Source organism: Grus americana, chromosome 1, assembly GCF_028858705.1.
Source record: "Grus americana isolate bGruAme1 chromosome 1, bGruAme1.mat, whole genome shotgun sequence".
NCBI classification, from domain to species: Eukaryota; Metazoa; Chordata; class Aves; order Gruiformes; family Gruidae; genus Grus; species Grus americana.
In genome coordinates this window covers 152,952,798-152,964,700 of record NC_072852.1, presented here as the reverse complement: position 1 = coordinate 152,964,700, position 11,903 = coordinate 152,952,798, and the positions used below count along the sequence as shown (strand labels likewise).

Sequence of the window (11,903 nt, the reverse complement as noted above, 5' to 3'; positions counted from 1 at the left end):
CTGGCTGGGGTCTGAGACAGTAGGGAAGGGGAGCTCTTCTTTAAAAACACAGCTCTCTAACCAAATCAGTGGCCCAGCTGAAGTTAGTAGGAAAGAGCTTTGAGACAAGATCTGTGACTATGAAGTTCATGAGCGAAGAGCTGTAACGAAGTCCCGGGACTGCTGAATCCCCAGGGACCCTCCTCACGGGCATGGTCACCCCTGTCATCCCTGATGAAACCTAGTCGCATGAATTTTTCTTGGAAGCAGGTCTGTCCCTATATGAACTGACTGTTGTTCCCAGCACTTGGGCTTCTCCCTGGGCTCTAAAAATAATAACTGAATATTTGGCTGTATTCCTAAGCAATAAAAGCAAAATCTTTCATGCTTGAGGGATGCCAACAGAGGAAGGAAGGAAGAAGGAAAATACTGCATCAGTCCTAAAGGATGTGCAGGCTCTGCAAAGTGGACAAGAAAGGGAAGGGGTGCCGTGGTGCACCCCACCCTCCCCGGCAGAGAGAGACCCACCCAGACTAAGGAAATGCAGCCGCGGGGGCAAGAGGTGCAGATGCAGGCTGGCCCCAAGTGCGGGAGGCACAGCCTCAGGCGCTGATCCATGTGACTCATTCAAATAGGTGGGGGCTACAGCTTTCCCCAAGAAGATGAGCGAAAGAGAGAAATTTTCAAGCAGCTCCAACAAGCTTAGCTTTGGTCTTGCTAAGCTGAACACGCCCTGGCTATTTTCAACTCACTGCCATAGCCAAGCGAACAAGGAATGAGGACCGTGTTGGTAGGCTATGAGGTGTGGAGAGGGTTCCCAAAAACCAGAGATGGGCACAGCGTGGGGCCGCTGCAGCTCCTGTGTATTCCAGTAACTGGCCTCCTTCCTCTGCCCCGGGACAAGACCTTGCACATGTCCCAGACCGCCCCAGGAACTGGACTGCTGGGAATTAGCCAGGCTGCGACCCAGAGATGTGCCGGGATGCCCCCGCTTGGGAGAGCGGTTTCAAAGCAGGACGCCCAGCCATGCGCACTGTCGCCTGAATAACAGGACTGCATGTGACGAACGAGCCCAGGTTTCCTAAGCAATCACGGCTTCTGCAGGGAGCTACGCTGAGCCTTGGCAGCAAAGTAAAAAAAAAAAAAACAACAACAAACCCCACTGTTGCTTTTCCTTGTGGTAGCGTTCAGATGCAGAGCCGACCCTCCTTCCTTTCCACACAGGATGGGGAGACCAGCCTGAAAAACACCCCAGCCCCCAGGCAACTCTTCTCATAGGCAAACATGCTCTTTACCTCGCTGCTATCTTACGTAAATATTTCCCCAAGAATGTTGTCAGCACTCTGGTCTGATGCCATTAATTGATTTCCATTAAATCAGAGGACTGCTTGTGTTCCAGCTAAAACCTCATCTGCAGATCAGCCCCTCAAATCCCTATCCTCACTAACGAACTAGAACGTGGGTCAGCTCGGTGCCTCTTCCAGTCGGTACCATTTGTGCAGGCCACGTGGCTCTTGCAGTAAAGATGGAGAGAAACAGTGTAGGGTGTTTCTTGCGGGTTAATTAGTGTCTCCCAAGTAAATTCAGCCAGAAGTGCAGAGTTTCAGTTGGTGACAGGAAATGGGAAAAGACGGATGTCAGTGGTTCGATCATACTCCAGAGCACTGAACGGCCGTATCTTGACTGCCAACTCAAGATAAATACCGTGCCGCTGCTCTCTGCATGCGGGGCTATGCGGCCAGGGTCCCGGCATTTATGTTTCTCCAGAAAAATGTGTGTTAAATATAAAATGAAGGCCCAGGCTAGCGGCCTGTGTAATCAGCACAGCCTTTGCACGTCAGGAGAGCGCGCTTCAAAACCCACCTCCCTGCTTGTGCGAAAAGGGCACATTGCAGGGTTTACATGTGCCCTTCTGCTCTGCTCAGCTCGCCGGGCTGCCATGGATCTTTCACCGTTTCCATGACTCGCCGGCCCCTCCTCTGGCTCCCAGCACTTGAAGCTGAGCTCTTTGGCCAAACAGACCTTGCTGAAATGTCAATACACGACCGGGACGCTGGCTTGCAGGGTTCATCATGGTTTCCAGGCAGTGCGTGGCTTTGTTTCTCTGCTTTCTGCTACTGATTCCTCTTTCTCTGGATGCAGGTATGTCGTAGGATATGGCTGTAATTAAGTTTACTGGCAATGGACCTCCCTCCTGTTACTCAAACATAATTTTCACTGCTAGTTTTAGCACTGTTGCATGTTTGTCCTGCCTCTGGTTGTGCCTGTGAGCTATTCTAAGGCTCTCGTTTGCCGTCAGTGATGGCATCCACGTGCCTCTTTCGCCAGCTAAGGAAAAGCACCTCTAGATTGCTAAATGAATCTACTCTCTCCCAGCACAGACAGCAGGCAAACAAACCATCAGCTGCCTGCCCACTATGTGAAACAAAGGAACTTGGACTTATTGTTATTTCATATTGAACTGTGGTATCTATCAAAGCAAAGAATCCATAGTCTGGCATTCAGCTGATGAGAAATTAAAGAGGTGAGGATCCACCCTGTTTCGGCAGCAGTAGAAGGCAGTGAGGTGGGAGCTCTCCGGTAGCTCCAGGACGTGTCTGAAAATCAGCTCCCAAATTAATAAAGTAGCCTCAGTGCTTTCAGATTCCCGGTCAGGCATTGACTGGGTCTCCTGCATTGCAGCGAACAAAGCTGGAAAAATACGTAGCAAAGTCGAAAGCATTCCAATGTAAATAAGTGGAGAATGCCAAAATAAAAGCAGGAGGATGTCCCCAGCCACACGCCCAGGCACGCTCCTCTGTCCGAGTCTGCGCCTGTGCACCGATACATGTGTCATGTATCTGCAATCTGAGGTTAATTAAAAGCCTTTTAAGAAAGCCATATTAAATGCATACAGCCTGACTTTGAAATCACAGCAGAAAGACCCAGCTGACATTCCTACAGCGGACAAATGTTTATGAAGCACCCTGGGATAAATTCAATGCACGCCACACAATGTTTTATTCCTTCAAGTAACTTTGAAATGTGGGGAAAATTACCACCATTTTGCATGTAATTCAGCAAATGTCCTGATTAGACAGAAATATTTAGAGACATCTCACCAGACTGGAATAACTGCTCTCAGGATTTATGTTTGTGTGCATGCCAGTGAGGACACACATGAGTCTTGTCCTTCGGCGACCACCTCAGGGCCCTTCCTGCAGGTAGGAGGCAACTCCCGCTCTCTCAGGGGTCACGAAGTGGAGAACGTCCTGGGGGAAAGGCAGGCGATATACATCAGCTTTAATTCTCAAATCTACTCGCAATCCCAGGTGCAATAGCTAAAAGCAATGTAAGTTGTTGACGTGAAGCTCCAGAATCCCCTACTGACATGGAGGAGAAAAAAAAAAAAAAAAAGAAAAATTAATTATTTCAAGACTTGTTCTGTGTAGTACGTGGGGCAAAAGTACCCCACAGCACTGGGACCTCTTGTTCATTATCCTGAATTATACCGGGAGGGCATGGTTGTGTGATGTGCTTTGTATCCTGAAGCTGAGGAGCAGGTCAGCGTGGTGACAATGCCATCAGCTCTTTCAGCGCACGCTTCTGTCAGTTGGGAGTTGGTGTAGCCCTACGACGTGAGTGCTGCTCACGTCTGCTGTTGAACCTGTCTACCCGATGTCTTTCCAAAGCACGGCAGAGGCGCACAGGGAGAAGACCCCCATGGCTGTGGTCTGTGGTGCTGGCACCAGCTCGGAGCCATCCGCAGGCTCCACTAGGAAACACAAACAGCATTGTCCAGCCTTCCTATGTACCCTAAGGTAGCCTTCTTTACAGAAGAAAACTAAAGATAAATATCTTAAAGCAGTGGGTTTAAAACTGTTGTCTGCTAGTGGTGGGGTAAGTCCCTTCTGCAGGTCCAAAGAGCGAAGGGGGGTGAGATAACCTGGGTGAGGAATGGAGCACTGGGGAGTTAGGGGTCACTGGGGTCCACCTGTCACCAAGTGACTTATACTGCAGTGAGTACAGAAAAATCAGGTGTCGCCTTGTACATCAGTGCTAGATAAAGCAACACATGCTTTTCAGCTGCTAGAATTGAAAGAAACTGTGCTGTGCGTGTTGAGACCTGCCATATGACGTGCAATGGTACCTTAGGAGTCGTTGAGGTACAACACCGGTGTAACACGCCATCTTCTCTTAAGCTCTGGGCTCTGTGATCTGGGAGCAGGCCAGAGAAAGGGGCTCTTTCACATTCGTCCATTTCTTTTCTAAAGCATCTCAGAAACAGCCTGGGAAGCAGAAAAGCTTTCAGGGGAAATCATCCCCCCGTCCTCTCTGTCTGGAGAACACAGCTGTACAACAAAGGGAACATGCCGCTGTTTTTCAGTCTTTCTAAAGCAGGAAGAGGCAAGCAGCGTTTTGCAAAGGCAAAGACGAGCCAACAGCTTCTTCGAAGAGATAAAACTGGGGTCACTAGAGCGAGAATGCATGGAAGAAAAGTGTTCCTTCGAGGAAGCAAGAGAGATTTACCATGATGATGAAAGGACAGTAAGTAACACGGGGCTGGGTGAGCGCTCATTGTCAGGTGGACTCCCCCTACTCAGGGGTGTGCCCTGACACTTTAAACCAGCAGAGCAAAAAAAGCACTTTGTGCCCTGCTGTTTGCATCTTTCTTACATTTATAGGGGGACACGCAGCAGCAGAGTGGGTTGCAGGAGGGCCATCCTGCATGGGCCGCCCCAGGCAGTGCCCATCAGGGGGTGGTGGGAACGTGGATGCTCTCTAAGACATCTTCCCAGCCCCCCAGTAATTCCTGGCCTGACAATACTTTCAATTATTGTATTGTGCAACATCTGTTTCAGTCAATCCCACCTCAACTGTATGGAGGTTATTGATGGAGAACCTATTTGTGTGTGTTACACAGTGCCCTTCTCTGTTGGTAGATAAAAATAATGTAGAATGTAGGAAATAATGTAGACTATTTTATGGATATTAACTTCCATAAAGGCAAAGGGGCATCACTGTGGCTGCCTGTAACCCCTCCTGTGCTACAAGGGCTGTAGGACTTAACCTGAGTTAATTTTTCTTTAATTAAATTTCACATCTTTTTCTTCCAGAAAGAGTTCTGGCACATCTATTCCGGTACGATCATTCAGGATATTTGAGCAGTTGCAAAACCGTTCCCACTGCTGCAGCTCCGTGTGAGCCGGACTGACACTGAATGTTTTTACAGACCCTAACCAGTGCGACTCCAACCCTTGTCAGAACGGCGGGAGTTGTGACGACCAGTTTCAGGATTACGTGTGCCGCTGTCCCGCCGAATATGAGGGCAAAAGCTGTGAAAAAGGTCAGCTCTGGCATAGCTTAACAAAATAAAAATGTCATTATTAATTCAAATGGAAGGCGTTGAGGTAAACAGTAGCAATCCTTATCACTCTGCATCATTCTAGCAGTGACAGCTGCTGTTCACACAGCCTGTGGTGTCGTGTGATTAATCTAACCAGCTGGCAGTCAGGCACTGCAACGCACCAAGATAATTATTACCCTATGACAACTTTGTAAAAAAAATATAATTGTCTTTTTTTGCCTGATCTGAGAGAAAAGGAGGAAAGTTTTTTCCTACCCAAGTGCTGAACTTACTTTGACTTAGAAGCTCGATGCAGTGTGTAAATGAGAACTGCGCTGCATACGCATCGTACAAAGCCCGAGGGGACAGATCCAGTGGTTAATGATGTCTTTCCACTGATTTCAGTGGGCACCGCATGCTGAGTGTTACACCTAGACCCTGAAACAGAACCAAGGACTAGGCACTCATCAAGTCTAAACAGGCAGTCTCAACCGTCATCCCAGAGCATCCTTCTGCCAAATGGGAAAATACAAAATAGTTATAATTTTTCAGTCATAAATTATGATGATTACCACACAATTACAGCACCTTGAGACAGCTCAGATACTGTATAAATGCAGACTGATTGAATTTTAGGCGTATGTTTCTGACGCATAGACTTTTCCTCCCTAATCCCTGGAGATCAAGGTCTGCCTCGTTTTTGCCAAGTGGAAGGTGTTTTTCGTGCAGTCACTGTACATACGTCACAGAGATCTGCTCTGCTACCTTGCTTCCCTGTCAACATTTCAAGTTGCAGTTGACTCACAGTAAGCACCAACACCCACATTTGGAAACCTAAATACTCTTTCTCTGACTTTAGCCATGGCCGACAAACTGAAGTGCATTTACGACAATGGTGGCTGTGAACAGTACTGTGCTGACGAGCAGTCTGAAAAACGAGTGTGCTTCTGTGCAGATGATTACGCTTTAGCAAGTGATGGCGTGTCCTGCATTCCCCAAGGTAAGATACTTCTAGACTGATGCTAAGTCTAAGCCAGTCCTGGAGGAAGAGTTTTCACGTACAAATCAGGAGGTGCAAGGCGTAACCCTTAGCCACCAGCTCCCCACCTCTTCTTCAAGGGCAAGGTCCAGAGCAGTAGGTTTGGGCTTCTGGTGGAAGTTAGACACCCCAGAAAAGCAGTTGGGGAAGTGTGCACACCGAGCAGGGAGCCTTTTGGACCCCTCCTTCCTGGACCTAGAGGTAAAATATTTGGGGGAAAATATTTTTGGGCATCATTGTTTTACTGTTGGATCTCCAATCTGGATTTGTGACTACCATATTTATTTCAGCAGAGGAATCAAGAGAGGAAGAGGCCTATTAAAACCAGAGAAAATTAGTTACTCTTTTTTTTTCCTCTTTTTTTTTCCTCTTTTTTTTTTCTCTTTTTTTTTTTCCTCTTTTTTTTTTTCACTTTTTTTTTTCCTATTTGGTAGGACCATTACACTTTTGGTATTCCTCTAGACACTACAGCTAGATATTTCTCTTAGTCATCTAACAAGGTAAATTTCAACTGGGACTAGGATAGGACAAGTTAATTATTTTTCCAACACATAAGCTGGCACCTGAATCTACTGCAGATGCCCACTTCAATTACTTTATTAGAGGGGAAAAAGAGACCCCTGGGGATACGAAAATAATGGACAGAGCTGCAGGGAGCATGCGAAAGTAATTCTGAGGGGTAATGCCCCCCCACACCCCGCCCTGGCACCTCAATGGAGCGCTCATGCAGAGAATTGATAATGACAACCTAGCTCTCAACAACAGCAATTTCATTAGAAAACAATGTCTAGTAATGTGCTTATCCCTTATTAGCAGATTCTGCAATTATCACGTGATGGGGAAGCTGCTTTTGTTAAAAGCTGAGAACAACAAATTCAATAGTCCCCAGAGGCTTTTCAGCGTGACTTTGCCTGTGAGGAAGGTGTATTTGTCATTGCTTGCTTCTTGGGGACCAAAATACCCCTAGCACTGACAGTGTGTTGCAAAAAACCAAAACTGTGTGACTGCCAGACTGCCGGTCCCTTCACTGTCCTTCTCTCATCTCTCCCAACGTCCCTTTCAAATGCCCAAACTTGTGTTGCTCTGCATTCGTCCATGGTGACCTTCCACCAAAGAGCCAATCCTGGTTCTCCATACCTTGCCTGTTCCTGTAAAAGCTTGATGCTGACTTTGCATCAGGTGAAGTAACCGGCACGTTCAGGCCATTACAGATCCGTGGGGATGTCAGATTCAGCTCAGCATAGACTACAGGGCCCTGGCTCCCAAAGCGATAGAGGGCGAGCACTCGTTCTCACAGCGTTATCACCAAGTGACTGCTGGATGTAAGGGACGGTGTGTTCAGTTACAGCACAGCCACGTGGCGCACAAAAAAAACCCCAAAGGTAGATCTTCTTCTTCCTGAAAGGAAAACTCTGTTGAGTGAAGGATGTACTGAAAACACCAAGGCTTCCTCTGCACTGTATCTCAGTCGCAGGTTGAGTCCTCAAGATTTGATTCTCTTATTGCCCATCTTCACATACTTGCTCAGGCTACAAATGGACCTTAGACTGAGACTTGCAGTCCAGAAGAATCAAGGATACTCTGGACCCAAGCAAACTAGGCAGTCTGCCAGGAGGCATACCAGAAGACATAGTGTCCGCTCTTAGGAGATCTTCGGGCCCACCCAAACAAGGGATAGCAAGCTGCTGTCCTATGCTCAAGGCTGTGTCTCACCACACCATGGATGCTGTGTACTTAGTACAACTGAGTTAAAGTCAGCAGGGTCACTGAAAATATGTAGACTACAAAGCTTGACAGAGTCACTTCTGCTCTCCAACCTGCAGCCCACCTCATTGTGTTGACATATATCTTAAGTAGGTATATTGTTTGCAAACTCCTGTGGTAGGTGACTATATGTCAATGATACTGTATGGACCTGCATTCCATTTGTAAAAGCGTTTCTGGCTGCTTCCAAACAAAAAGACTACTTACCTCCTGAGCTGCATGCTCCCAGACTAGAAACCAGTTTTTCAGCTGACATAACTTCACTGAAGACCTTACATATTTTGTTGTGTATTCGGTGCAATAAAATCACACTTGCTGCCCTTTGTTTGTTGTTTTTTTCTTTTTCTTTTTTTTTTTTTTTTCAGTGAAATACCCATGTGGAAAAATACCAGTGCTGGCAAAAAAAAATGCATCTGCACAGGGGAGAATAGTAGGTGGTTTAATCTGTCCTCCAGGTGAATGCCCATGGCAAGTGAGTCTTCAGAAATCTTTCATTGCCTTTTCTTTCTTTCCTTTATGAAACCACTATCTTAACTATTATGTTAAAATCCATAAAAAGTGCCAGGTCTGGACAACCAAATTCCTTCTTCATCCATAGCCAGCAGATCCTCCTGTTTCAATCATACATCTTTGCCTTGTTCTGGAGCACCTGCGTTCCTAGGAGTGGAGTGGTAATACATCCTCCTCTATCTCCTGACCCCTTAGTCCTTAACCTTACTGCCAGCAAGAATTTTAGCTGCAGCTTGCAGGGATATGCTCTTGGCCATCATTGGCAGGGTCCACACTACAAGATGGAGAAAATGCTCATGGAAAGACTCCCCCCTCCTAAATTCTCCAGACAATCAATCAGCACTGTATTCTCAAACACAGTTGCATAAAGTGACAAAAAGAAGCAATATAAAAGAAGTGGACTACTGACATTCAGATCAAGTGCACATTTCATGTAAGACATTAATTTGTTTTATGTCGGCAGGCCCTCATAATACAGAATCGGAAAGAAAAGTGTGGCGGTACCCTGCTTTCCCCAGAGTGGGTGGTCACTGCAGCTCACTGTTTGGAGTATACTCATCCTAAGCAGCTTCGGGTGAGACTGGGTAGGTATCTTCCCCTCCTCATGTTTCCAAGCTGTGGTTGTGGTGGCAGCTTCTCATCCTGACAAACCAGAGTAAAAGACAAAAAGTGCAGGCTCTGGCAGTACAAGGGAATTGTCTGTCGGAGGTGTCAGACTAGAAACCTCCCATCTCCTCAAACTTCTGAGGAATCAAGGAGCTGCTTGACATGACCTGCAATTAATAACTTTTCCAGGTGAACACGCAATAAATTACGATGAGAAAACCGAACAAGAAAGCAGAGTTGACAGGATAATCGTTCATGAAGGATACACGAATGGACAAGTTGATAACGATATTGCCCTCCTGAGCCTGGAAACACCTGTCAACCTCAGTGATTATGTGGTGCCAATATGTTTGCCTGAGAAACGGTTTGCAGTGTATGAACTGTCCTCCATCAAGTTCTCCACAGTGAGCGGATGGGGACGCCTACTAGATGGAGGTGTCACCTCTTCTGTTCTGATGAGAGTTGATTTGCCACGCGTAAAGACACAAGATTGTGAAAAGGAGACAGATTTAAATATTACAGAGAATATGTTCTGTGCAGGAGACCTGGCCGGTGTTAAAGACTCCTGCAAGGGAGACAGTGGTGGACCTCATGCTACGAAGTACAAGAACACTTGGTTTCTGACTGGGATTGTCAGCTGGGGAAAGGGCTGTGCTGTTAAAGGCAGCTATGGCGTTTACACAAGGGTATCTAAATACATTGACTGGCTGAAGAAGCACATGGATTAGTAAAGTTGAACCAGAGCGTTTCCAGATCGTGTTATTGCCCCCCAGTCCCTCTGTGCCATTTTCCTATTGAAACATTCCTTCATTATCTGAGATATGTGATACATGTGATACCCACACCACTATTAATGATTGGAAATGAGCCTAATGCCTACTTGAATATATAAAATAAATTCCCTATCCATACTGTTTGTAAACTTGCGTGTCTTGTCAAGTGGGCACGGAATGGCCACAACAAATCGGACTCAGAGTCCCTCTCTTTCTGCATCCATTTCTGCTAAGGGACAGAACTAGATGCTGTCAGCAACGCATCAAACATACCATGACCCTTCCTCCAGCTACCCTCTCAACTTCTGGTAATCAGTGATGTACAGACTTCCTGAGCCAGAAGTTGCATGAGGTTGAATAGTCATGAATGAACCTGTTGTCCACAAATGTGTGCAATCTCTTTTGAACACATTTATGCTTCTGGCTTTCACAACTTCCTATGCTGATGGGTCCTGTAATATAATGATGCAATAGCAGAAGAAATAGAAAAAGTGTTCCTTTTAGCTTATTTTAAAGTAGCTTTCTCCAACAGTTGCAGTGTTAATTCCACACTTACAGGTCTGCTACTAAAACTTGATTTTAGTCTTCTTGCACCAAGCATTATTGCAGTAAGGCTACTACATGTAATATTTAACCCTATGAGCGCTGAAGAATACCACCGATTTAATTTTATCTTTACCTTGGTATTAAGCTCATTGATATAGACGAGAGCAAATGAAAGGAAATGTTTGTTTGATTTGTTGTCCAGTATAATCTAAATTGTACTCTGTCCTGAGATCTAAAACCAGAATAGGGTGATTGTCTGACCATCTGCAAAATGCTGGCTAAAGACCATTCTCTAAAGCCTTAATGCATAAAGGGTAGAACCTGAAGAACTCTGAAAACATGATCAACTATACCATTAAAACCAGTGAAAATGTGAGGGAGGTCATAGGTAAAACTGAGCAGGAGATCAGAAAACAGTTTAAGTATCTTATGCAAAATTTACACTTTGGATTCATTGAAATCATGCTGAATATCAGCTCAATCATGAAAGTTTATCAACAAGTAGGACACTTACAATTGACCATACTCTATTATTAGGGATATACCACGCAACCCTGAAAATGCTATAATCTGCTTTACTGACAGAGAAGAGTGGTATACTGTTCATTGAAGTAGTGAACTAAATTGGGAAAAGCAGGAAATTCCAGAGACCTGAGAAACAAGAGGTCTTACAATATGAAAGCAAACCCCAGAAGTTCTCATTACTCCTAAAAGGAAAGCATATATCCCAGCAGAATATATTCCCAGGGAGGAAGGCGACTAGGAGCAACAACCAGCAAATAAAGCTTCATTTTCACTGAGATGAGGCACTCAGCATTGCAAAATCATCCCTCCAGACCCCTCAAGCTACAAGTTTTGGGTTTTCCATGCTCCATAGGATGATTTCTTCTCTGTAATGTTCCAGTGTAAATATCAACATTTATGAACAAATCATCATCTTGCAGAAAAACGGTAAAATGCTGAAAGAAAACAACCAGTACTAGTGGCTGAACAGAGTGACTCTTTCAAAACAAAACCGGGGTTCAAGTCTATTTTTAATGTAACAGCCTGTTTAAGCGAGCCAAGAAGATGACGGCAGGCTCTGGAAGCGCCAAAGCCATGGCCTCACCAGGCACAACCGAGGGAAACCCCCCAAAAAAGAGCAGATGGAAGCCAGCTGCTGGCGAGCGCCAGGCCAAGTTCACCGGGGCCTGGGTGTCAAAAGCAGGGATCCAGCGGGTTACGGTGTTGGGATGTGGGAAACGCCGGTGGGAGCTGCCACGGACGGTGGGTGTTCTGGGGCGGGAGCCCGGCTCTGTCCCCGCCCGGCCTGGCGCCGAGCCCCCCACCTGCCAGCGCTGGGCCGGGGCGACGCCAACCT

General features: G+C 46.2%; 1 protein-coding gene across 2 annotated transcripts; it reads left to right on the top strand.

Annotated features, from left to right (window-relative positions):
• The first annotated feature begins 1,840 nt into the window (after positions 1-1,840).
• On the top strand, positions 1,841-10,146 carry F7 (coagulation factor VII). Of its 2 annotated transcripts, none has more exons than XM_054813122.1 (8): positions 1,841-2,121; positions 4,346-4,506; positions 5,076-5,100; positions 5,192-5,305; positions 6,165-6,305; positions 8,474-8,580; positions 9,082-9,202; positions 9,414-10,146. In XM_054813122.1, exons 1-8 carry the CDS (start codon positions 2,052-2,054, stop codon positions 9,950-9,952), a joined length of 1,278 nt encoding a protein of 425 aa, XP_054669097.1. In that variant the 5' UTR covers positions 1,841-2,051; the 3' UTR covers positions 9,953-10,146. The 2 variants fall into 2 exon arrangements, with proteins under 2 accessions (XP_054669097.1, XP_054669098.1); XM_054813123.1 differs by lacking the exon at positions 1,841-2,121 and adding an exon at positions 2,150-3,779.
• Positions 10,147-11,903: the final 1,757 nt, after the last annotated feature.

Excerpts from the sequence above, each read along its gene's own strand:
- F7 (XM_054813122.1), top strand. The coding sequence starts at position 2,052 with ATGGTTTCCAGGCAGTGCGTGGCTTTGTTTCTCTGCTTTCTGCTACTG. Across the intron at positions 6,306-8,473 it reads CGTGTCCTGCATTCCCCAAG|TGAAATACCCATGTGGAAAA; the intron begins GTAAGATACTTC and ends TTTTTTTTTCAG. Across the intron at positions 8,581-9,081 it reads CAGGTGAATGCCCATGGCAA|GCCCTCATAATACAGAATCG; the intron begins GTGAGTCTTCAG and ends TTATGTCGGCAG.